Below are 26,259 nucleotides of genomic sequence, written 5' to 3' on the forward strand. Positions count from 1 at the left end.
CAAAGTGGAAGTGTCTAAGGTTCCAGATTGATCTCAGTAGTTGCGTGCACGATGAAGTGTATCTTAGACTCAGGTGTTAATATAACTTTATCAATGTATGCTTATGATCTGGAAAGGTTCACATAAATACAAAGTGGAAGTGTCTAAGGTTCCAGATTGACCTCAGTAGTTGCGTGCACAATGAAGTGTATCTTAGACTCAGATGTTAATAGAACTTTATGAACGAATGCTTCGGATCTGGAAAGGTTGTTTTTCTCCCAAATTGATAAGAAATTAAGCTCTGCCTGCTTCCTTTTATTATTTCAAGCAAGTGATTTGCGGTTATAAAAATCAAATGACTCTTTCCCAAATAAATTCAGTGAGTTCCAGCATCATGCAATCAAACATCAACTTGGTGGGGCCTTCTACAAGCTTCATTGTCACATCTGAAGGCATGCCCGTGTTGGTTGCTCTGTCTGTTGTTACACGTTCAATGCATAACTGCAGAGTCTTCGGCTATTATGGAGGGGTACAAAAGCTTACAGCGTTGATGAAAGGTAGGATAATACAAACTCTTTGTCATGTGGAACTGCTTGGCATGTTTTTGTCTAGCTGTTACCGGCTATGTTGGATGTCTGTTTTAATTACTTTCTTTAAGTTCTTTTCTTGGAAGACAATTATCTAGGGGACCATGATTGTGGTGCAAATGTGCTGATAGTAAGAATGATGTGCTTGTGCACTGTTCTTTGTCCTCGATCTCTTTCTATCTCGTGTTAGATTATGCCATTTTCTTATTTCTGCATGGGAGTTTGGGAGAGTTAATTTTGTGCATGCGTAACATGTCCCAATAATTTCTGGGCTTGAATTAGTATTCCTTAAATCTTATTCTTGAATCCCTATTCCCTTTTTTCTTTATGGTGAAAAGTCGGAATGGGTTAACAGTTTGTCTTTACTTCTCAAGTATGTGAAAATATTGTTGTCACTTGAAATATGCAATGAATTTGGCTTTTTAGGGTATGAACTTTGTATGGGAATCCTTATGTGAGTCTCTTGTATGTTTGCTCATCCATGAAATTTAATAATGTAGGGTCTCTTTGTTGCAGGTGCTGTTGTCCAGCTTAAGACAATAACTGGATCACTCTCTGCTGATGAAAATTTCTCCAACTTTACATTAGAGAAGATCAAGCTTTTGCAACAGATCCTCGTACATGTTGTGTCCATAATTTATAATTTCATTGATTGGATTCCATATTCATATAAGAAGGCTCAATTTGACGGCAGTATCAGTTGCTGTAATCTGCCCTGGAATTCTCCCTCTGTATTTGATTCTGCTAGTGTCATGGACATTCCTTCGTCCGAAGCAAGGTTACTTTGGCATCAGAAGGCCGTAGTTTCTTTGATGGAGGCTGGTGGACTTAACTGGTTAGTAGGTAAGGTAGGAGATTTTGAGTTGCTTCATGAATTTGACATGGTATGGGCATAGAAAATTTCTGATTGGTCATGTGGACATTCAAGATTTTCGCTGCTTGCGTGATGCTAGGCTTACATAATTGCATCTGGCTATGTAGATTCTCGTCGTCCAATTTAGAGATATAGTATCACATTTTTAGTTTTTGTGGCCCATTCATTTCTTCTGATCATAGAGTTTGAATAGCTAACGAGCATTGTCATCAACGGAGTCTTTCTTCCTTTGATATTTGATTATTATAAAGAACTTCCCTTTTGTTACTTGTGAGACTTGCCATTCTTAATGAATGAACTTGTACTTCGAGTTTTGCAACAATTTAAGGTAAATTTGCTTCAGCTGGGGTGAATACGAATGGTGCAGATGTGCATACTGTCAATCTTTCTTATTGCTTTCTTATATTAGATTCCTTCTTTATTTTTTTTGCTCGTTTCCTGTAAGAACTGCTTTTCAAGTGGGATATGATAATTTGAGGTAATGGGAGTGGGTTAGGCTTTCACTGGAAATGCAATGTCCGTACATCTGAAATGTGTAATATTTCTGGTAGAGTGCTTATCTCTGTGGTTCAGTTGTTGATTCAGAAAGATCCCTTTATGTTTCAGATCTCTTGCGTGTAATCAGAAGGTTGAGTATGAAAGAACAGTTTATGGATTTCAATCTTCAGCATTTGACCTTGAAAAGTCTTCTATCTGCTTTATCTGGTAATCTGAGGGGCCAGAACCATTTCAAAAGCATTGGAGGACTTGAAGTTTTACTGGATGGACTTGGACTTCCGACAAATAACGTGTATAATTTGAAAAATATCTACAATATCATTGACAAAAGGTATATTTACTTAGTAGCAGTGTTATTGCTAAGATATGTTCTTTCGGTCCACTTTAATATAGTCGAGAAAATGTTCTATTTACTCCTGCAAGCCTTAGTTGGTGATTATAATCCTAATTTCACACATTAGCTTATCATTTCCTTGAATCAGTGAAATAAACAGCAAGTTTATTATTGATCAGTGACATGCCATAATAATGTTTTTGTCGTGTAAACTGATGTGAATGCTTCGATTGATAAAGCAATGTCGTGTAGATCCCTCTCCTCCTAGAAGAAGAGACATGATTTGAGTTAGGAAGGAAAATAAGTTCATCGAAATAAGTCTATGCTTGAAGGTGACATGATTCCTATCTCAAAAAGTTTCATTGGCCCTTTTTGAGTCAAAGGTAAAATTTTGGACTTTAGAAATGCTGAAATAGGAATGGCGCTTGATAGGGCCCTCTCTGTATCACCATCATTGGAAGTTTTTTGTGCTTTCAAAAGAATCTATAATGCTCCTGTACCTTAAATGGCGCGATCATGTTCCAGAGAAAATGATCTATGCCTTGATTGTTGAGTTCATAAATACTTAAATATTAAGATGCGTGCATTCTTTTTGCTTTGGTCCAGAGGTATCACTAATACAAATATATTCTTATACACACGTATTTAATGATGTGTTTTGTCTACTTCTACTAGCCAATTGAAAGACAAAGTTTGTCTGCTGCATTAATTTGTTGTGCATATTGCTTTGTCCATAGCATCTATCTCCTGACAGCGTGAAGATGATAAATTAGTTATCTCGTACTAGAAAGATTATAACATCGGGGGCATCTGTTAGTTTTGGCATTTTGAATGTTGGAGAAAGATTAGTTGCAGCCATGCTATTTGGATGATGCTTCTTGGCCAACTAACTTTTACAAAATTCAGATATTTGACAAGAATAAGTGGGTAAATGATATTGCTGAGGCTGATTTATTATCGGGACATACTTGGGCGTGCTGGCTAATGAACAGTCATTTTCAATTGTCGCTATGTAAGTATAAGAAAGCCAAGAAGCCTTTTGTGCGTGTAAGTCTCTACTTTGGAAATAGGAGGTGAGCATTAGTGAGTGGTCTGCCTACTTTGTTGTGACTCAAAGCTCATTGAAGTAGTAGAATCATTGTCTCTCAAATTCAGATAGAGCTGTGTCTCTTGACTTCTTTAGTGCCAAGATGGTGGGCTTCCTGCACCTGGGAGCTCGTGCTTTCAGAATTGCTTAGCTATTAGGTGCAAAGGCTGTGCTATGCACAGGAATTATATATTAATTTTGTTGTCCTTCATAATGAAATGATCTCTTTGAACGAACATAAATTTTTCAGCAATAACTACTATATCATTTCTGAGATCATTTATATGAGAAAAAAGTAAATAAGGAGAAAATAGGCTTCCAAATTTTGAAGGTTTACAATATATGTGATACAAATGCTGTAATCATGAAGTTTCGGCAAAATGCTTGTATGTTGTCATAATTTATTTATTTAGATAGTTTGCAAGAAGTTATATTATGACTAATTAATCAAGCACTATGGTATAATTATCAATTGGTATAGTTATCTTTACCAATTATTCATTAGTGGGATGAATCTCATGTTCATACTTACGTTATTATACAAGATATACAAGACTCTTATCATATCATAGAGTAGAAAGTGAAGCATTGCAGTATCAATTACGCCTCCTTAAATTGACGTGTGAAGTGGTTTTCAAATGGCTATAGGGTTATGTTGTTTACTTGCTTTCAGTGACACTATAACGAACCCTAAGAAAATTTGATTGAGTTATCCACTTGGGTGCTGCTAGATTGTGTTGGATGGATAGACTTTTTACTTCATGAAATTCAGTATAAGTTAGTTGATTTAAATTCTCAAATGGAAATAATTCAGGGTTGTCTTTACTTATTTCAACATGACTAAGTGCCAAAAGCTGGATAGAGGGTTATACGAACATAGTTAGTCAATTGAATCGAAAAGGTTTTCCGTTCTCTGCTTCCAGAGTTAATTTTGCTAATAAGAGAATTGACATGAGAAAACAAGTGAATGACACACATTGTTGACTCAATCCTTTTACTAATACACGAAAGTCTGCATAATTTTCAAAGTGAACCCCAAACTCCATGGAGCATCAAGAGTACTGATGGTGAAGATTCTCTATAACTGAATAAGATTGACAGGAACTGAAATGCATAGCCTCTATGACAAAGCAGCAGGTTTATCTTTATCCAATGGAGTTGCCGTGCCAACTGATGTGCTAGTTTTTGTTTCTCTTGAAATATCTGTTAAGAAATGGGCATCAATAATTGTCACTGGATGTGGTTCTAAGATAGTAATCTTCATTTATTGCATATTGATGCATGCTTCAATGTTCTAACATTTTAATTATATTGCAGAGATGAGAATCCTTTGCTGCATCTACTTCGGCTTCATATTCTTTCATTGGAAGTTCTCAGGGAAGCTGTGTATCCATTACTCTATTTGCTTAATGAATCCGTGGATCTCATTTTATTTGATCGACGTGTCATAGGCGCAAAATAGAACGACCAAGAAGACGGTGATTTGGGGGGGGGGGGGGGGGGTTGAATTGTTTGTTATGTTAAGTTGGTGTTTATTTCGAAAGATTTCGTGTAAGTGTGGTAATTCAGACAATTTAATCAACAATAGGACAATAAACAAATGAGTTAACAAGAGTGAAGCTTAGATCGATGTTAATAAAGGTTTGGCCACCTTTAGCTACTTTCTTTCTTCCAGCATTAGTAGCCCAATTATGCTTGAATTCACTCATTAAACAAATTTTACAAAATTGCCCACAGTTTGGCAGGACTCGTTCCTTCCCTCTGATCTGATGCCCCTTAGCACTCTGCCAGTACCTTGGAGAGTAAGCCCCTTCTACTGATACCTCATAATGGGAACGTACCTTTTTATTCCACAGTTGCATTACTAGGTTTTTCCTTACACTGGTTTGTGGATTCCATGGCAGAACTTAGAGCCTCTTGATATAGCTCGCAGGAGAACAATCCCCCATCTACTAAAGTACTTATACGTCATGGCGAACTCTCTCTCAAATGACAATCACTATACCCCAATGTATACAAACAAAAACGAATACTCAAGAATGATTTAAATGAATTTGACAAACTGCCAGCATTAGAATTACAAAAGAACGGATGTATGAGGTGCAAGAGTAGAAAACTGCCAGAGTAGTAAACTTTTCTCTACTTGAAAGTTGAATATTTGTCTTTGAATTGCTCGTCTTACTCTTCTAGAATTTCCATGAGAGTGACAGCTTATATCTCATTTGGGTGTAATAGACTCTCCATATCTTCGGAAATCGTCCCAGTCGCTAGCTGTACACAATCATCTATATGTGACTGGTCATCCAGATATTTTCAATTTCCAATAACTCAGTCAAATAACCCGAGATTTTCCTGCAAACCAAGGCTGTGAAGATCCCTGACAGATGTAATTTACTGCCATGAGCTAGGTCTTGACTTATTAAGTTTCATAAACAAGATTTGCTTAGTGAAAGTTCCTTCTGCCATCTGCGTCCTTGTCACTAGCAGAACTTGGAATTTTGTCAAGTTCTTTCTTATTAACCATCAGTGTTTTCCCCTTTCACATGCATGTCTTTCTCTTTTTGTAACGTTCTAATGATATTTTGTTCATCTAGAACATGACGGTTTTTCTATAGTTTTTTTTTCTTTTTTCTTTTGGATAGGTAGCTTGGTTAATGCATGTCACTTTTCTCAGGTACGAAATATGTAGCAGAACTTCCAACTTCTGGCTTTATGCTTCTGTCTTAGCACAGTGTTTTTGCATTCCCTCAATTAACTCATCATAGATCTTAATGAGAATTTGTGATCATCAAAATAAACAAGGGTTCTCAACATCAGTTTTAAGATATTTCTGACAACATGCCCTCCTTATTTCTTGACAAACACGTGAGCCTTGTCTTATGTTGTATGGTCCTTGACCTGGGTACAACTAATTTACTGTTCCTCTTCAAACCATGCCATTTGCTTTGATTGTTCCCTATGCTTCAGCTTTTGTTTACCATGAAAAAATTATGTAATTGATACCATGAATTTATATATCGGTAATCGTTTGTCACTAGATTTATGTTTGGTTCTTCTCTTGCTAGTGCTCTCATTAAAACTGTTATGAATTTTTGCACCTTAACCATCACACAGCTTTGGGAATCTAAGCAACTTGCAGTTCCTTTGTGAAAATGGAAGAATTCATAAGTTTGCAAATAGCTTTTGTTCTCCTGCTTTCGTATTCCAAGAACACAAGCAACAGGACAAGGTGTTGCCTCACCAAGATAATTTGGAAAATGATTATCAATCCACAACAAATCCTGCATCTCCCATTACACTTCCATCTGATGGCTTCAGTTCTCATCTATGGGTTGATTATATAGTTAAGTTGAGCATCGTGCTATGCTCTTTTCTGTATGCTCCAGAAGTTGTTAGTTCTCATCATGTCCAAGGAGCACTTACTCGAACTGCGATGCCTGGCTACCCTGCATATGGTGAACTTTCAGTTAAGTGGGTCTTAAAGGTTCTTCTTACGGTCTTCCCTTGCATCAGGGTTTGCTCAGATCAAAATGAGCTGCCAAGCCATTTAAGGTAGATGATGAGATTTATAAAGCTGCTAGTCCTCTATATGATGATTTTATTTATGGTGGTTGACATCCCTGTTTGGATCTTATGCTTTCAAGTCTAATATTTGAAACCTGAGACAGTGGTCTAGTAAAGATTCGGATCCTGATTAAGAAATCTTAGGATTGGTATGTTTCTAACTGGAACTTCAATGTCCATATGGACGAAATAGCTAACATGGACTATTACTTATTTAAAATTTTTATTAATAATTACTCAAAAGTGTGGTTGCGATTTGTAAGTTTGCATCGTTTATGTGGTATCTCATTCCTCTTTCTTAATTTCCTTGCCTGTCTACAATTTGCAGGATCTTCATGAATACTTTGCAGCACTTCAGTCTTAATGCCTTTAGGAAAGTTCTTGTTTCGTTACCTGTATTGCTTGAAGTATTCAGGGATGAGGGGTTATGGGAGCTCTTCTTCTCTGAAAATTTCTTTTATTTTGGCCCAGCCTTCCATGAATCATGTACAGAGATATGCAAAGGTGACGAGGGTTCTTCAGCAATGTGTGAAGTATCTTACTCCAATTTCACTGTCAATCAGTTAAAAGCCGGTCACACAGAAATTCTTCAGATGGAAATTATTTCATTTGTTGAATTGGCTGCAACATCCCATGAAAATGTGCACAACTTGGTAGTTCCCTTTCCTTGTTTTAAGAATTTTGTATGATACGTGTTACTATCCCGCTGGTGCTATCTAGCAGCATAAAGTAGTGGAATACATTTTGAAATTTAGTTTAGGCATCTTATGCGATTCACAGCTAGTATTAGCCATTAGTATTGATTTAGATGTGGTATAATTTGGGTTTTGCAAAAAAGATGTATAATTTGGTACTATAATTGTAAGTATCCGACGACTAAAGTCTTAATGTCTGATACAAGTATCATATAGCGATTTATATGCTTTCCGATGGCCATATAATCTTGAAGATTGGACAAATGCTTGGAGCTTTCAGCATTCATGATTCAGTTTTCCGCGTACTCTGGAGTACACTTATTAAAATAGGATAGAGAGCCCTTTATGGAAATTTCTTTAGCTTTTTCTAAAGTTTTTCATTGTGGTAAACTCTTATCGTTTTTGTAGTTATCTGTGCACCAGTACTGTTGCAACTCCTTATGTTTTTCTTTCTCTATCTCATGCTGTGGCAGCCTGAATTATCAGTTTTGTTAGATGCCCTTGAACAGTCTGCTTGCAACTCCAGGCTGTCCAGTGCTCTTGCAAGGAGTCTTCTTCATATATTACAACTTTCAGTGGAGAAAACTCTTGCTTCATTTAAGGCACTTGATGCAATTCCTCGAATACTCAAGGTGGTGTGCATCCAAGCCCAAGAAGTTCGACGGGCTGAAAACACGGGGTCATCTCTTGAGAAGTCTCAGGGATCTGATTCATCTGAGACAGCACAGAATTGGCAGAAAAGCATGGAAACGGTCATGAATATATTCTCAGAGTATTTGTCGTCAGATGATGATGCAAAGTTATCTATTTTGGTTAGCAGCACATCCGTCGATTGTTTATTTGATTTATTCTGGGAGGAGGATTTGAGGCGCTGTGTGCTTAATCACATTCTGGAACTCATGAAGGTAATATTATTCTCTGTTTAGTGTACAGGCTTCAGTACTTTGTACAGCTCAGAGAACTTAAAATCTTTTGCCTTCCCAGATTGTTCCATCTTCTACAGAAGATCAAAAGGCAACCTTGTACTTATGCTCTAAATATTTAGAAACTTTTACTCAAATAAAGGAACGAGGGAAAAGCTTTGTGGAGCTGTCTATTGATCTATTGATTGGAATTAGAGAAATGGTGCAGAGTAATTCGGAGGTAAATCTGCTTGTTCTTTATTTTATGTTCGCCATCCAATCAGTCGGCTGTGTTTGGGATAATGGGGTTTATCCTCAGCCCAGGGGGAGGGGGCTGTGGAAGTGCAGTAATTATTTCCATGTCAATTTGGCGAATGGGCTTTTTGATATCTGACTGAGGAACTTGTTTGTCTTCAGTATTATCAGGCTTTGTTTCGAGAAGGAGAGTGCTTTCTGCATGTTGTCTCCTTATTAAATGGTAATCTTGACACGGTCAAGGGAGAGGAGTTGGTTTTGAATGTCCTTCAGACTCTCACTTGTCTTCTCGCCGGTAATGATGCCTCGAAGGTAAAAATTTGTATATAGTTGTTAATGCATTTGTATATAGTTATTTTGCTAGTAATACCATTACTTTATCCTCTAATTGGTGGTCAAAATATTCCTTCCATTAAACAAGCTACCAGGGCATGGTGATAAGCAGAGCATTTGTAGTTTTAACTTGTTCATATCATCTCTAGACTTAGCTCTTCCTTTAAGAGTATATTTTGGATTATTCGATCTTTGATGACTTTAGCCAACAGCCTGTAACGTCAAGTCCTAACATCCTCATTTGTTGTTTATCCTACCTCTGTGCAGCTACATTAGATATTGATTTTGCAGCAGGTAATCTAAACATGACAATGGTTTAGATTGTCATTTCAATTTAATGCACTCTCAGCATTTCTTTCACATTGTTGGATGCAATAACATAGTTGTGGTTGTGTTGTGCGGGAAAATTATATCTTAAAGTTAATTTTTGATCTTGTCAAGAAATCCTTTTTGTTTCTAGAGCAGTCCTGGTAATTTGAGTGCATAACTTTGGACATGCCTTACTTCATTAAATATGGAACATGGAATCACTGCAGCGACACTGTGAGATTGTGGCACCTTGGTTTAGGCTAGCTAGATAGCTGCACTATGTGGATCCGTGCCTTTGGAACAACTTTTACAAATATTACAATGCTTGTTATATTCCATATTGAAATTTTTCCATTCGGCAATGGTAATAAATCATTGTCCCTATTGACTTGAATTACATTAGTCCCTCCAGTCAAGTGACTCCAGGTCTACAATGGGTGAATTTATTAAATTCAGGTAGGCTTGTTGTGACAAGAGCTTATATATTGTTTATTGCTATTAAATAGTTCAAGGTCATTATCTTCATCGATTTCAGAGATGCTGTTCCTGTGGTTATGGCAACTGTAAAGTAGGAATACTCAGGGATAAATTAGGAATTCTGTGCTTTAAGTAATAATATTAATCTAATGGGCGGTTCCTTTCAGAGAATGAGGATATTTAGAGTGTTTTCATTATCTATTGATTGGTGGTTAATATTTCAGCTGTATTTAGTGAATGATCTTACTCAAAGAAAATTAATGATCTCATAGATAGTAGGTGAAACTGTTGGGGTTACAATAATTGAAATTGCCTTTCTAGGCAAAATAATACTCCTACAGAGGCTGTACAAATTGGTTAGTCATTTTACCTTGAAGACACAGCAATGGCGTTTCTGGTTCCTCATTTTGCAATACCTTCCTTTGAAATTAGTAGCTTCTAATTCTTCCTTATTGAAAAGAGCCTTCTGGAAGATTATCGATCATTTCTGATCCTTTCAATAAAACTGAGGTTTGATGGAATCATTTGAACATCGAGTGTGGTGAGGACAACAGTTTGACAGTTCCAGTTCATACTTTGCCCATTTATGCTCATGCTGGCACATCATTTTTGTGAAACCTGCCCACAGTATGGTGCGAAATGTTCAACCTACTTGTGTTTGGATTTTCATGAAATGACTTTGTTTTTTTCATTAAGACAACCTATTTGGCATATGTTTAATGAGCGCTGATCATGGGTAACCTCCATTCATATAGTAATAAAAATATTTTCATGTAGATCTGAAAAATGAGTAGGTCATCCTTAACATGTTGAAAGATAGGTCTTTTGAAAATGACCTATACATAGGTAGGTTTCTAATTCTGAGCATATTCATTTTGTTGATTTGACATAATCTTGCTTTATACTGTATTTTCCCACCCAGCAGCAGAAATAATCCTTGTGCTAGAACTTTTAATTGTTAGGTTGTTCTGCTATTTCATCTCTTCATTTTCGCAGATTGCATTCAGAGCACTTGTTGGCAGTGGTTACCAGACGCTGCAAAGTTTGCTACTGGACTTATGTCAATGGCAGCCCAGTGAAGCACTCCTGAATGCTCTCCTTGATATGCTTGTAGATGGAAGATTTGATGTAAAGTCTAACTTTATTGTCAAGGTGACTCAGTGATGCCTCTGGTTTTAGAAAGTCGCAAGAGTTGCATAAAATGATATTTAATGCTCCTGCTTCTAAGACATACTTTTTTGCTTTTCATTTGTTTTGATTCAGAATGAAGATGTAATCATACTTTATCTCAGCGTTCTGCAGAAGGTTGGTTGTATAATCTCCTCAGACTCTGTGAATAAGGGGCTACATACATTGTTATTGTGAAGCCTTATAGCCTTGTATTCACATTTATTGCAAGTAATTAATGTTCTAACCATATTTTTTGTGGCTGGGCAGAGCAGTGCTTCTTTGCGTCATCATGGGCTTAATACTTATCAGCTATTGCTTAGAGATTCCATCTCGAACCGAGCTTCCTGCGTCAGAGTGGGAATGCTCAGTTTTCTTCTTGAGTGGTTTTCTCAAGAAGATGATGATCATGTTATCATGCGGATTGCCCAGTTGATTCAGGTCATTGGTGGTCACAGCATATCTGGGAAGGATATTCGCAAAATTTTTGCTCTTCTTCGCAGTGAGAAAGTTGGAGCCCGGCAGCAGTATTGTTCATTACTGTTGACTAGCGTTCTATCAATGCTAAGTGAGAGGGGACCGACTGCTTTTTTTGACCTCAGCGGTAGTGATTCTGTAAGTGTATACAGCAATAATTGGAAGATATGAAGAGAATAGTCTTGTTTATGGATTAGGTTGTCAACTCTATTTGTTGCCTAATTGATGGGTCTGCCCATCATAGAAATAGGATCAGCATGTGATAGGAGAGAAATATTGTCCTTGTCCAATCATGGCTTCCTCATACGGGGAGGAACTGAAATGATATTGGATTTATTGGTGAAGAGAACAACTTGCTTGTTGTCAATGATGCTGGGTCTATATTTGTTATTATGGGCGGGCTGTTTTCCATTGAAAAGATTTGTCTTCTTGCTGTGTTTTCCTTTCCGTGCTTTTTCTCCTTTTCGATGAAGATGGGTAGGGACCATCTTTTTCTTTGTGATGTGTGTCACTTGGTGAGCATCGTAGTTGCATTAGATGGTACCCTTGGTAATCTGCAGTACTCACCTAAGGATCTGATGCTTTTTGGAGCATTTAAATACTAAACCATACTTTCATCTAACTGCTTGAGCTTTTAGAGCAATTGACACTGTCACAAAATTTTCATATTACTAGAGCATGATGTCTTGCATTCAAATCTCTCAAGACTCCTTTGCATCCTCAAGATAGTTAATTTCTACCCTTAGTGTTAGGCCAAATACAAGCCTACATGTGAGGAGGAGTATTAGAGCATATCAATATCAAATCAGACCTATATCTTTCCACTTAAGCTTTAAGAAAGTTGTCCTGATAGAATTCTTTAATTTCTTTGATGGATTTTCTATCCATAGAACTAGAATTCCTCTCGGTTCTTTAGTTTTTCTGTCAGTTGGCAGAGCAAATCATTATCACGGGATATAAATCAATTGTGGTCAAGCTCCGCTCAAATGGGACTTTTTTCAGATAGGTGTCTTTCATGAGTCGCTTATGAATATATGTTTTTCCTAGGTTTGGATTAATTCAGGCTAGTGATTTTAGATCTGTTGGTGATATTGTGTGGACCTGTACATTTCACAGATTCCCCATCATGCGACATGGTAGAGAGAAATAGCCCAGGAAAAGATAAATATGTAACTTGATGGACTGTTGTGTGAAACGTATACAAATTCATCTATGCTTGATCAATTTTCTTGTGCCATTAAGCATGCATATTAAATATCCAGACATATTAACTGATCTTTTTGCCTTTTTGTTTCGAAGCAGGGTATCCAGATCAGATCACCTATTCAGTGGCCTCTTAATAAGGGCTTCTCCTTTTCATGTTGGCTTAGGGTTGAAAATTTTCCTAGAAATGGAGCAATGAGTCTTTTTAGTTTTCTCACAGAAAATGGAAGAGGTTGTGTGGCTCTACTTTCAAAGGATAGGCTGATATATGAGGTAGACATGGCTCCTTTGGGCTTAGTCATTTCTTAAGATGCGTTTAACTAGCTTTTCTAGTGAGATATCATTCTATATTGATACGTTGAATATGAAACTTTCTGGTTTTTTGTGCAAGCAGAGCTGACACTGATATTTCTTTTTCACCTTTTCTGCAGTCAGTCAACCTTAAGGAACAGTCTGTTGGCCTGCAAGTTAATCTAGTCAAGAAAAAATGGCATCATCTATGCTTAACACACAGCATTGGAAGAGCATTTTCGGGGGGTAGTCTTTTACGGTGTTTCTTGGATGGTGATCTTGTATCATCCGATAGATGCAGGTTTTGCCTCCTCCAATTTTGATGTTATTTACTTCTTTTCTGTTGGGTAGGATTTTACTTCTATGGAGATAGGTGTGAGAGAGACCTGTTCATATGCACTTCAGCCTCAAAATGTTGTCCACCCTAAAACTGAACCACTTAAATGGATTATAATAATTGCTGTTTCTTGAACCATTCGATCTGATTTTACTGTTATATCCAGTGATCTTAACTATAAGGGCCTTGGTTAATAAAGGGTATGTGCAACGAGCATACGTTGTGTAATGTTGTTCCATTCCGGTGACATTATCCTTTAAAAACTCAGTGACTAAATTACACAGTGATTCTTTCAAAAACTTGCACCAGCCATTTGATATGTTAACTTTTTTTTTACTTTTTTCCATCTACGAAGTTAATTTTTTAAAGTTACCCTCCTTAATGTTACTTAATGCTAAGTTAGGAGAGGGTAGACTTGTTCTCTTGTCAATTAGGAATATTGAGGCAATATAGCTTTGTATTGGCAAATCAATATGGTAGCGGATGAATGAAAGCATGAGAGCATTTCGGGAACACGGGATTGTGTGTTGGAAGCAAGGGTTAATTAAGAAAAAGAGGCTCTAGGCACAACCTTTGAATTTGGCCCAACCTTTCAGTTTTATCAAAGTATCTTATCTACTTATGTTTAATTGAAATTCTGGCTACTTCAAGTCTACTGCTAATGTTAATCTTCGAGAGGATGACGCAGCAGATGGAAATGCGAACTCCATGCCAATTATATGTTCCAACATGGGCACGTAACTTCAAAAGCAAACATCTACTTCATATCGTCCAACAAAAAAAAATAGATGAGAACAACAGTAAGCAAATGTACAATAGAAAAGGGCTCCTTCTTTAGTAAATATCATCAACTATTCCTTTCTTTGTTGACTGTCCTTAGAGTTGCTGAAAGCTAAGAGGATTTGCTTCAATTCTGACTGTGTCTCGGTTTTTGCATTCTTTATCTCCGTATGAAAAAGCTTCTCCTTCCACCAAGTGAACAAACAAAAAATCACTGTCAATTAATATTTGATATTTGATTCTATAATTTATTTTCCCTCATTTCATTTGAAGTTGTTCATTCTTTTAACAACTTTTAGTGTCAAGGATTGGGTAATTCATAAAAGCTGTTGTTAGTGGGTGATAACTTTGAAATACATGTATAGAAGAAATTATATTGTAAAATGTTCTTGAGTTGCACAGAATTTCTCCTAGGAATGTCACAACTCAAGTTTCAGTTGCTCCTCGCAAATAAGTAGTTGAAAAAACAAACTCACATTCCCAAAGCCTCTCTCTCTCTCTCTCTCTCTCTCGTTCTCTCTCATGGCTTAGTCCCCTTGGTTTTGTACTCATTGGGTTCTTAGCTTTTTGCTGAAGAGGAAGAGCCTTTTCTCTTTTTACGAGGGTTTACTATTTTTTCTGTGCTCTTTGTTTCTTAAATCCAGACAAATTGAGTCTGTCTTGGATTTTTTGGATGAACACGATGTGCAGTCCACATGGCACTATTAATTGAGGTGGGGCATTTCAATAGTATTTACCATGTGAATGTTGATGGAAAACTCTAACAGCAGACTAACGGGACTAGATTTGATGGACTTAAATATTAGTGTGTTGTGAGAAAATTCAAACATTCGGCAGATTTGATGATTGGACCAGAGTATATGCTTTTCCCCCCTTTAATAGCCCTAAAGTTAGTATGTTATATGACACATATATGTATAGTTCTAGTTATTGTGAATATACAAGGATGTAAGATTGTCTGACTTCCATTTCTTTTCTGTCCTTTCTGATTTCATAATTCAGGTATGCAAAAGTTAATGAGCAATTGACACATTGTACCATTGGTGCAAAAGTCTCTTTATCCACGAATGAAGAAGACGGTGCTATTGAGTCCAGAAGTTTGTTTCCTTTCCATGGTCAGATTGGTCCTGTTTATTTGTTCAACGATGCTATAACTCCCGAGCTAGTTCAGTGTGTCTATTTGCTCGGACCCAGCTATATGTACTCGTTCCTTGACCATGAAACTGCACCTTTCAGTAACAACCAGTTACCAAGTGGGATTCTTGATGCTAAAGATGGTCTTGCATCCAAAGTTGTATTTGGACTTAATGCTCAGGTTATCTACTCTGCATTTAAACAGTTCCTATTACCCTCCGTTATCTGTGCTTTAACAAATTCAATGGTGTTGGCTTTCTTTGTCAGGCTAGTGATGGCAAGAGATTGTTTAATGCATCAGCAGTGTTGGATCATGCATTGGATAGGAACTTATTTGAAGCGACTGTAATGGTTGGGACACACTTATGTTCAAGACGCTTGCTTCAACAGATAATATACTGCGTTGGTGGCGTCTCAGTCTTCTTTCCTCTTATAGCACAGTCTGAGAGATATGAACACGAGGAAAGTGGAGAATTTGAAAATGCTTTGCTGGTTCCTATCACGAAAGACCGCCTAACAGCTGAAATTATCGAACTTATAGCTTGTGTGTTGGATGAGAATTTAGCAAATCAACAGCAGATGCATATTCTTTCTGGCTTTTCAATTCTTGGATTTTTGCTGCGATCAGTTCCTCCTCAGCAACTTAATTTGGAAACTCTCTCAGCCTTGAAACATCTATTCAATGTTGTCGCAAATTGCAGTATGTATCATAAACTTCTTCTTGCTTCTACTTAAACGGTGATAGTTCTTCTTATTACAATGCAAGTTTAATAATATGATTCTTCATTTCATTCAGTAATATTTATGACAGCTTGCCAAGAGGAAAGAAATTGTGTGAGAGAAAGGAACCATACCCATGTACAAGGTTATGGACAGAAAGTCGACATAGTCTAACAGACTGTCCAAATGTAGAAGTTATTTTTCCAGTAACCTAAAACTTGAAACCAGTAACTATCTGTTCATGTTTGTTAGAATGTTCTAACAAAAGATTAGGCTATTGAAAGGAAGGAGACTATATGTATATATTTAGCCCATTAAACTCCCGCATTCATGCAATGTAGGATAACACTTTAATACTCTCTCTCACTTGCAAACCCCGACTAAAATCATATGAAGAATGCACATGGAAGTGAAGAATGGGAACCACACGCTAAATAAACCTGGTGCACGTGGCTCTAATATTATTGGAGAATGTCCAATCCACGAGCTTAAGCTACTAGGTGGAGGGAGACTATATGTATGTGAGCCCCATTGAAACCCCAAATTCAAGCGATGTGAGATAACCTGTTCAAAGTATTTATAGAATTAGACTCTAGACTCTGAAAAGTCCTCAAGTTTCTCCCTTTCCAAGTAAACCAAGCAATTGCTGGACGGATAACATGTATCAATCTCTTCTCATTAATTTACAGAACCCAAGTTCTTCCTTACCATAGAAGCTTTAGCCAAATGAGCGCCTAAATGTCCCAAATGCTGCTTTTCGAAAGGAAATATGATTATGTTGGCGTTGCTTATGTTGGATTTCATGGGAAGTGATTTTCTTTGGTGGCATATTCCTTTTCGGGCAAGAAAAGAAAACCATCCCAACTCCCAAATGAATCTTTTGCCTTGTTGCTTACATTCTGAAGGTGTCTCTTGTGTGAATATATTGCTACCTATCAATTTTTCAGTTATGTTTAGTTGTTCCGGGAAACAACATGATAAAACTGTTTGTGTTGCCAATATAGTCCCATGTTCATGTTGCCGATGTCCATATATAAATTAAAAAGAAGATTCAAAAGTTCTAAGTACTGAAAATTAGAAACATGCGTTGAAATAATATATATCTACTAAGTAACGTAAGACTAGAGCATTCAAGTATGAGCACAAAAGTCCTGAGTAGAATCAAGATGAGTGGAATTTGTATGGCTACGAATTTGTGTGTGATTAAAGTCCTGTTGTACTCTGCTGTCTTTGCTTCTAATAGGTTTTTATACATATCTGCTCTTGGCTTAAGTATAGATAGGTTAGTGATATGTCTTATGCCCCTCTCCTTGTTGCAGTACTCTGGCCCAGAAGCTGCTGACATTCTCACGATTATCTGTTTGTATTGACTTTCTGTGATTGCTTCTCAGGTTTGGCAGAAGTTCTTGTAAAAGATGCTATTGCTGGGGTATTTCTTGATCCTCTCATCTGGGTTTATACGGCTTATAGGGTGCAACGTGAATTATACATGTTTCTCATCCAACAATTTGATAATGATCCAAGATTATTTACTAGTCTCTGCCGGCTCCCACACGTGATTGATATCGTACGCCAATACTATTGGGATGTCAAATCAAGATTTTCCATGGGAAGCAAGCCCCTTTTGCATCCTGTTACTAAGGAGATCGTTGGAGAGAGACCTACTCAAGACGAAATACACAAAATTCGTCTTCTTTTGTTAAGTCTTGGTGAGATGAGTCTTAGGTATGGTCTTCAGTTGCCTGTGCTGAATCAGCGTCTTCTATCTCTAAATGCCACATATAATTCAATATATTCCGTCTTCCATCTATAATTGTTACATCTTGTTGTGCAGTCGTCATTGATATGATGTATCTGGTGGATGTGCAGGCAAAGCATTACGGCAGCAGATGTTAAAGCTCTTGTAGCTTTTTTTGAGAGTAGTCAAGACATGGCGTGCATTGAGGATGTTTTGCATATGGTGATTCGTGCTATTTCTCAGAAACCACTGCTTGCTTCCTTTCTCGACCAAGTGAATGTGATTGGTGGCTGTCACATTTTTGTGAATCTTCTTAAAAGGTATGTCTACCTTTATTATAGGATTTGAACTTATAATTCTTAGTCAGTTTTCTGCTTACAACTTGATTATTGTAATTTTCTTTTGGGGTTGGAAGTTAATTTGTCTCTTCTATTTTACTTGTCTTGACATAAGAATAGTGATAATTTTGTAGGTTTTTATTGTTGTCCTGCTTATGAGCAAAAGTAGCTTGATATGGGTTTAATAAAGTGAAATGATGGTGTGAGACGCTTTTCACTTTCTGTATGGTTATTCTGACCTTGATTATGCTGTAGTTGAATGAATGACGTTACAGATGGTGCCAACCTGAGTTGGTTTACTCTCTTGAAAATGGCTTGGTGCACCTGTTCTTTACATAAGGATGGAGCCATTTTGCTGGATTCCTTTTAACATAAAAGGAAGACGTTTACTGGATCTTCCGGTTACTATCGTATCTCCTATTGTTATTTAATATATTTGTAAAAGGTTCGGTAGCCTCTAACAAGTATAATCAATTTAACTAATTGTGTACATGAAGGTCTACAATTACTTTGGAAACTCTGCTGACATTTTCTGAAGCTACAAGTTTCTTTTTCTTTTATCATATGCCTGATGCTACAAGTGTGTCTTTGATAAGAAAATTAGAACTTTTGAAGCGTGGATGGCCTAGTGGTGCAAACTCATATATTATCTTCAAGCTACTAAATGTGGGATTTATGGAATAGTACTTTTGGCATCTTTCTTGTGTAAGGAAATAAAATTTTTATATAAGGAAAATCAGAGTCCTTTGTACTATGACAGTACATGGCAGTTATAGAATAATGTTACCATCCCCTCATAGAAGCTGCTGTTGATTATTTTATATACCAATTTGTAGTGCTCAATGGACCTTAAATACTTGCAAAGGCTAACGAATCTTGTAAAAGATAGTTTGAACCCAGGTAGTTACTTATATTGTAGGGCGGAGTCAGCATACCGAGTAAAGAGATTGCAAAATGTTTTCAAGAGGCATAATTACAGTAGCTAAAATGAATGATATCGAAGAGAAGGGGAGGAGATCAAGAATCACTGGTCTTCCTTCCCAAAGCTGAAGTTAGAGAATGTTAATGGGGTGCAAATGCAAGTTATGCTCTGTGATTGATATTCAATTCTATATGTCTATGTACAGGAACTTATTCAGCCTTATGTGTATGATTTCATAATACTGCTTTCTTATTGACAAAATTCGGAATCCTGCCTCAAATATAGTCATGGAGGAAATTTTGTATAAAGTATTTGCCTTGAGGAAACTGATATATATGATTTCATGTTAAAAAAAACAGGTTTCGTGCTTGGTAATGTTTAATCATATTTGAATGATAAAATAATTAAACCGAATAACGTACGAGATTTTTCATGCTAAGAAGTAATATATGACAAGTCAATAATTGTTGCATATTCGCTCAATTGTCGTTTGGGAAGGTTAAGTTTGGTGAAATGTCCTCCCTATCGTTATGTCTCTGAGCCTCAAGAAATAAATCTTTATGATAAAACTTTGAAGGTCGTTCAAAATAAACACTCTGACCTTGGACTAGAATGTTTGATGCTGAAATTTCTGCTAATCACTGGGCAATTTATTCTCTCAGCTTCTCTTGTTGTTCCTTGGCTTCGTTTTGAGTCATGACAGCTGAGAAGAGAGAAATTACCTGAAACAACTGCAGTGACAAATTTGCAATTCAACTTGCAATATTAGTGAGTTCAATGAGTCTAGTCTCAACCAATTCCATTGAATCCCAGAATAAGTTAGATTTGATTCCCATAGCCTAACTGATTTCATGTTTCAGATCAAGATATTGATGCCTAGTGCTACTGTGCAATTGTTGTCTTGAAACTTAATTTGGGCATTGGAAATTGCAGTAATTTGAGAATGTGCACTGCAGCTTATGTGAAAAGGTTGGCGTTCCTCTCATAGTATTGAGAGCTTCATAGAAAACCTTGGAATGATATTGAGGATGAAGTGTCAACATGTGAATCAGTTTCATCACGGGCTTTGATTGATTATTAACATTAAGGAAAGTTGTTATTTGTTTTTCGCCAAGAAATTTCAGCTTCAAGAATGTGACTTGGGAGCATATATCTGTTCGTGGAATGGAGATGCACATGATAAGCTGTTGCGTTGTTATAAAATCTTGGTTCTTGTATTATTCTGACTGCTGAGAGTAAACTGAGCGGAAGTATGCTAAACCTTGACCATCTTGTTGGCCTTCATTTCTTGTTTGTTCTACCAATTTGTTGTAGGGACTTTGAGCCTATCAGATTACTCGGCTTGCAGTTTATCGGAAGACTGTTGGTTGGAATACCATCTGAGAAGAAAGGAGCAAGATTTTTTGGTCTAGGTGTCGGAAGATCTAGATCACTTTCTGAAAGTTGTAGAAATAACAGTACAAGGATGCAACCAATTTTCTCAGCTATATCTGAAAGAATCTTTAAATTCCCGCAGACAGATAATTTATGTGCTACTTTGTTCGACGTCCTTCTTGGTGGTGCTAGCCCAAAGCAGGTTATCAGCAATTCACAAACTTTTTCTTCAATTTTGCTAATACATTTCGTGTCATATTTCCTTATGCTTTATCGGGTATAATGAGACTCTTAAAGTGCTCTGGATAATTTTTGACTTTTATTATCTGTTTGTGACATTGACAGGTGCTACAGAAACACTACCAGATTGAGAAGCAGCGAACAAAGGGTAATGGCTCTCATTTTTTTCTTCCACAGGTATTAGTACTCATTTTCAAATTCTTGTTGGGCTGCAATGATGCGTCTGTAAGAATGAAAATCCTCAGAGATCTCACTGATCTGCTCGATTCAAATCCATCAAATATTGAAGCTCTAATGGTACTTCTGAACCACGCCTATAATTTGATTTCCTCGTTTAATCTTCCGATTAATCCGCCTCTACTTATTTGTGTTTTTGGGTAGGAACATGGATGGAATGCGTGGTTATCTGCTTCTGTTAAGCTTGACTTTATGAAAAACTACGGAGTAGAGTCCCTTGGAGATGGTGAAGGAGAAAGAAGTGAACAAAGTCTTGTGAGGAACTTATTTTGTGTAGTTCTTGCTCACCATATTCATTCTGTTAAAGGGGGCTGGCAACAGTTAGAAGACACAGTGAATTTTCTGCTAATGCATTCAGAGCAAGTATGCATTACCACCGATAATTTTGCGGATAGTTTCTCTATCTTTTTTGTTACTCTGTTTTATTTACTTTGATTCATTGTATTCTTCCAGGATGGCATGCCGCATCACAACTTACTACATGATATATTTCATGACTTAGTTCAAAAGCTGGTGGATTTATCATCCGAGGAGAATATGTTTGTTTTCCAACCATGTCGAGACAATACACTGTATCTGCTTAAACTGGTTGATGAGATGCTTATATCAGAACTGGACAACAAACTTCCGGTATGCAAAGTGTTGAAGTCTGCTTTCTGCTTGTCACTTCCGGTAAAGAATAAGAGCTTCATCTTTGAGGGAAAAAAGCAAGAATAGAAATTGTGGTGATCATGGGGTTACTCTGGTTATTGCTCTTGAAAGAATGAATGTGAAATCTTCCGTTCTTTGGACACCATGCTGATCGAATGACTGGAGTATTTCTACTGTATGGCACTTGTTGTCCACTTTTTCCATGATTTTCTCTGTGTCTAAATATTCTCCAAAGGTTAATTCTTTCTTATGTGTGTATTCAAAAGGCAGCTAAATTGTGGTCAAACACACTTCTCTTCAAAATAAAATGTCTCTAAGTATGTCTATATGTACGAGTTACATGTGTTGGTGCTTTGCAAGTACCTCATTAGATTCCTATGCATCATGTGTCTCGCAATGGCAACAGTATATGGACATGTTAAGAACAACTCATGTTAAATGAGAACATCAGATAGAGCATGACAGACTGTTTTGTGTTGTTTTTCTTGCAGTTTCCTGCTAGTAGCTCCGATTTTACCTTGGTTTCCTTAGATTTAGACAGTCACAAAGAATTTAGTAATGCCCTGCAAGAGGTTCTACGAGGAGCATCCGATGAACAACCATCAAGGTGAGGTGATTTCGTGCTTTGTATCCATGGGGAGCAGTCACCTTTTCATTTGCTTTTACATTCCTTGAGAGTCATGCTTTTGGTGGTATTGGTGGTTATAGCTGGGGATAGTTTATCTTTATGTGTCTTGAAATTAATTGTCGCAGTACTTGAGCCATGCTTTTTCTACATCTATGTCTTTAAACTAACGGATGCTAGTAATGATGTGAGGGTTAAGGAGCGTCAGTGAACTCTTGTGGACTGGAAAGACATGGAATGCAAGGCAGTGGTTGCCATCTGTTGTGGGTTTCTGAAATTGCTTTTGTGCCATTGAGAATGCAATTCATGACTTTTAGGCATCTAGGATCTTTCAACAAATCCAATTGGTACTTTTAGAGCACATTTAGTTGGTGGTATAATTTGCCAGAATCGATCAGCTTTTGTTTCTAGCCTTAGTTTGTATTCTGCTTTGCAATGGCTCATCAAATTTGTACAACTGAATAAGTTGGATACATCCTTGAACAGGAAAGAGACATATCTGTCTGTCAGAAGAAAAAGAAATTTAAGACTGTTCCTTAATTTTCTTTTTGGCTGTAAGATGGTTACTTAAATTGACAGGTGATGTTTTGCTTTCACAGTTTAATTTTAATTTCTCGTTTTATCTCCAGAAATCCACGATTTGGCAAGCAGCCATCTGCAAAAGAAGATAACATAGATGGGGATAGGTGGTGGAATCTGTATGACAACTTGTGGATATTGATCAGTGAGATAAATGGCAAAGGACCAAGTAAAATGTTGCCCAAGTCATCATCCTCAGTTGGTCCATCTTTTGGCCAAAGAGCTCGGGGCTTGGTTGAATCATTGAACATTCCTGCTGCAGAAATGGCTGCTGTTGTTGTATCGGGAGGGATTGGAAATGCTTTGGGTGGAAAACCTTCTAAATCAGTTGATAGGGCAATGCTTTTGAGAGGGGAGAAGGGCCCAAGAATTGTCTTTCGACTTGTGATTCTGTATCTGTGCAGGTCTTCTCTTGAAAGGGCTTCACGTTGTGTACAACTATTCGTTTCACTCTTGCCTTGTCTTATGGTTTCTGATGATGAGCAGAGCAAGACGAGACTGCAACTTTTCATCTGGTACTTTGCTTTATACATCCCAAAAGGATTCTAGTTTTCAGATGCTGTCATCTGTTATCAGCAAATTTCCTTAAAACTTTGTTTATTCGTTATAATGTTTCTCCATATTCTGAGTATATTGCTTTTGTTTTATGGTTGCCAGGGCTTTGCTCTCTGTCAGGTCCCGCTATGGTATGTTGGATGATGGCGCTCGTTTTCATGTTATATCACATGTGATTCGAGAAACAGTTAACTGTGGGAAATCCATGCTTGCTACAAGCATTGCTGGCAGAGATGATCCATCAAATTCAGGAAGCATTTCAAAAGAAATGAGCACTATACAGAATCTAATCCAGAAGGATAGAGTGCTTGCAGCCGTGAGTGTTACTGAATTTTAAGTGCTTCACTGCATTATTGAGGATTGTTTTGGTGCTATAGTTGCTTGCATTATTTCCCTGCCTTTTATAGGCTTATGTTATGATGGGGTTTTTTTTTTATCCCAGACTAGAAAGAATTGGTATGGTTTTATGGTGACTCTTCAACTTAGTCAACCAACTGGTTGGACCTCCAGATCTATATATGCTAAGGTCAAAAATATCTAAAGCATTTGTCACCAGTGTTAGCATATACATCCAAGAACCCTACCGTAGAGGTGGCAATCTCTGACTCAACTCGAGGACCCCACCCAATCTACCCAAAATGTGACTAGAGCCAACCTCAGATTGCTAAATAACCCAATATAATTTAAATCCGTGACAAAATCTAAATATTAAATAATCATAGAGCGACCTAAAATTCAACCTGAAAATAACCAAGTCTAGTATCACCCTGAGCCCAAAAAAACATGTACCTGATGCAACATGACATGTCATGGTATTTTATGATGACCTGGATGAACTTGAAACTGAAGAAATATTGAAATGGAATTATTTGAAACCCGAGCAGACCTGGAATTGAGCACTATGAGAATCGGACTTGACCTGTTTCTGAAGAAAGTGAATCTTGAGATGATGAGAGAACTGATTAACCTGCATCCAGACTGGATATGTACCTGAGAAGATAGAACCTGAAATGACCCAAACAAGAAACTGTTTGAATCGTACTCGTGCATCTGTCAACTGTAACCCTGCATGTCTGTATACTAGTGTTCTCCTTCCAATCCCTTGTTTGAATCTTCCACATCCTTTCCATTTAGTTTTATCTGAAGCAGAATATGGGCTGGGCATTTACCATACCATGCCCATGACAAACCCCACCTAATATCTCCAGAGTAATTCAAGACCTAGTGCATTCTCTAGTGTGTTGCCAAAAGTCTGCTTGAAATCACTGTCATACCTTCAAATCAGGTTATTTAGATCAGATGCACCATTTTACCAGTTCAAACCAGGTTTTGACCAAAATCTATTCATGCTAACCAGATGGACTCGGACTGATAACCCGTAGGACCAACTGGTCCTGTCCAGGTTTGAAAAGACTGCTTATAATGTTGTCAGTCAATTTTGCCGTAATGTTTTTGTGCAGTTGCTTGCTACATAGATGTCCTGTTAATGGCTAACTCATGAAATGCATGACATATGTAGCATGAGATCGGACGACACAATGGCATGATATCTGCTTGCTGCATTTGGAGAAACCATTTTGTGTGTGCATACCCCTTGTGAAGTTTGCTTGAGATGTTCTTGAAGAGTGCAATATCTTGCAGCCTGTGTTTTATGTTTAAATAGGACATTAAAGGATAAAAAATAACATGCATATTTGCTCATTGTGAAATTTGTTGAGTTGTTGACCTTTCTAGGTTGCTGACGAGGCAAAATATATGAAGGCTCTAAAAACAGATCGTAGCCGGCAATTGCATGAGCTCTGTAGTAGGCTCGAGGAGATATCCTCTGCAGAACTTAGCAGCAGTAGAACTTTTGAAGATGAGATTCAAAGCAGCTTTAATAACATTAATGCTTCTGATGACAGCAGAAAAGCTGCTTTCCAGCTGTGTTATGAGGAGCAGCAGCAAAATGTCGCTGTATGTGGACAATGGACATCAATTATGTCTTTTCCTGTTCCTTTATCTCTTTCCATTTCCAGATGCTAATGTATATAATCATCTATCTAATGCTTCAACAGGAGAAGTGGATGCATCTGTTCCGCATTTTGATTGATGAGAGAGGTCCATGGTCTGCTAATGCTTTTCCAAATAGTGCTGTGAGGCATTGGAAACTTGACAAAACAGAGGATAGATGGCGACGGAGACAAAAACTAAGGCAGAATTATCATTTTGATGAGAAACTGTGTTATCCTCCATCTATTGTGCCTCAAGAAGAAACTACTCTTCCCATAAATGAAAGCAAATATGGTTTTGCGGGACATATTCCTGAGCAAATGAAGCGCTTTTTGCTGAAAGGTGTGCGCAAAATTACTGATGAAGCAAGTGCAGAACCAAATGAAAATGAGGATGAAGTGTGTGTGCAGAATATCTCTGCACCAGAGGATTCTCCGGAGGCTCAACGTGATGTAATCGTAAAAGATAGTAACGATCACAAGGATATTTCTCAGGATAGAGTAGATTCTTCTGCCTCCTCTCCTGAAGCCGAAATTAGTGATGAGGTATGTTAAGTTTAACTTGGCAAGCACAAAAGTTTGGTGGAAGCACATAACAGTTTTCCTCATTTTAGATCCTTATTTTCAGGTTCTGATTTCGGCTCCATGTGTACTTGTGACACCAAAGAGAAAACTTGCGGGGCGTTTGGCTGTAATGAAAACCGCTCTGCATTTTTTTGGGGAATATTTGGTGGAAGGTACTGGTGGATCTTCTGCTTTTAAGGATTTTCAGCAGCCAAGTAACTCCGATTTGTCTAAGTTTGATCAAAAGCAGAGGTTTTCAAAATGGCCCCCTCATAATTATTTGGAGTCTGATAAAGGGAGCTCTTTTAATGGCTTAGAGTTGCTTAGCGAAAATGTGCATCAGAGACATTTGAAAAATCTTAAGCGCCATCGAAGATGGAGCATCGGGAAGGTTAGATGGTTATAGATAATTACATGTTTGCTTTTGATTCTATATTTTAAT

General features: G+C 37.4%; 1 protein-coding gene across 3 annotated transcripts in view; it reads left to right on the forward strand.

Moving 5' to 3' along the window:
• The window catches only part of LOC115675883 (BEACH domain-containing protein B), a 39,974-nt gene that overhangs the window by 3,368 nt on the left and 10,347 nt on the right, over window positions 1-26,259 (forward strand). For 2 of the 3 annotated variants that reach the window (XM_056317305.1, XM_056317304.1), the window contains exons 5-32: window positions 360-536; window positions 1,083-1,409; window positions 2,047-2,269; window positions 4,677-4,745; window positions 6,474-6,911; window positions 7,252-7,576; window positions 8,092-8,523; window positions 8,603-8,761; window positions 8,938-9,087; window positions 10,891-11,046; window positions 11,158-11,199; window positions 11,332-11,676; window positions 12,838-13,014; window positions 13,173-13,333; window positions 15,152-15,464; window positions 15,551-15,983; window positions 17,395-17,728; window positions 17,873-18,061; window positions 20,316-20,577; window positions 20,721-20,912; window positions 20,997-21,215; window positions 21,306-21,482; window positions 21,995-22,110; window positions 22,758-23,222; window positions 23,365-23,578; window positions 24,997-25,218; window positions 25,320-25,799; window positions 25,882-26,208. In XM_056317305.1, the coding sequence (XP_056173280.1) occupies window positions 360-536; window positions 1,083-1,409; window positions 2,047-2,269; window positions 4,677-4,745; window positions 6,474-6,911; window positions 7,252-7,576; window positions 8,092-8,523; window positions 8,603-8,761; window positions 8,938-9,087; window positions 10,891-11,046; window positions 11,158-11,199; window positions 11,332-11,676; window positions 12,838-13,014; window positions 13,173-13,333; window positions 15,152-15,464; window positions 15,551-15,983; window positions 17,395-17,728; window positions 17,873-18,061; window positions 20,316-20,577; window positions 20,721-20,912; window positions 20,997-21,215; window positions 21,306-21,482; window positions 21,995-22,110; window positions 22,758-23,222; window positions 23,365-23,578; window positions 24,997-25,218; window positions 25,320-25,799; window positions 25,882-26,208 (7,124 nt within the window). The remainder of the gene's footprint in view (window positions 1-359; window positions 537-1,082; window positions 1,410-2,046; window positions 2,270-4,676; window positions 4,746-6,473; window positions 6,912-7,251; window positions 7,577-8,091; window positions 8,524-8,602; window positions 8,762-8,937; window positions 9,088-10,890; window positions 11,047-11,157; window positions 11,200-11,331; window positions 11,677-12,837; window positions 13,015-13,172; window positions 13,334-15,151; window positions 15,465-15,550; window positions 15,984-17,394; window positions 17,729-17,872; window positions 18,062-20,315; window positions 20,578-20,720; window positions 20,913-20,996; window positions 21,216-21,305; window positions 21,483-21,994; window positions 22,111-22,757; window positions 23,223-23,364; window positions 23,579-24,996; window positions 25,219-25,319; window positions 25,800-25,881; window positions 26,209-26,259) is intronic. The other variant, XM_056317306.1, reaches the window with a different exon arrangement.

This window comes from Syzygium oleosum, unplaced genomic scaffold (genome assembly GCF_021117445.2).
Source record: "Syzygium oleosum isolate NSW1041296 unplaced genomic scaffold, Sole_v2.1 Sole_v2.13, whole genome shotgun sequence".
Lineage (NCBI taxonomy): Eukaryota > Viridiplantae > Streptophyta > Magnoliopsida > Myrtales > Myrtaceae > Syzygium > Syzygium oleosum.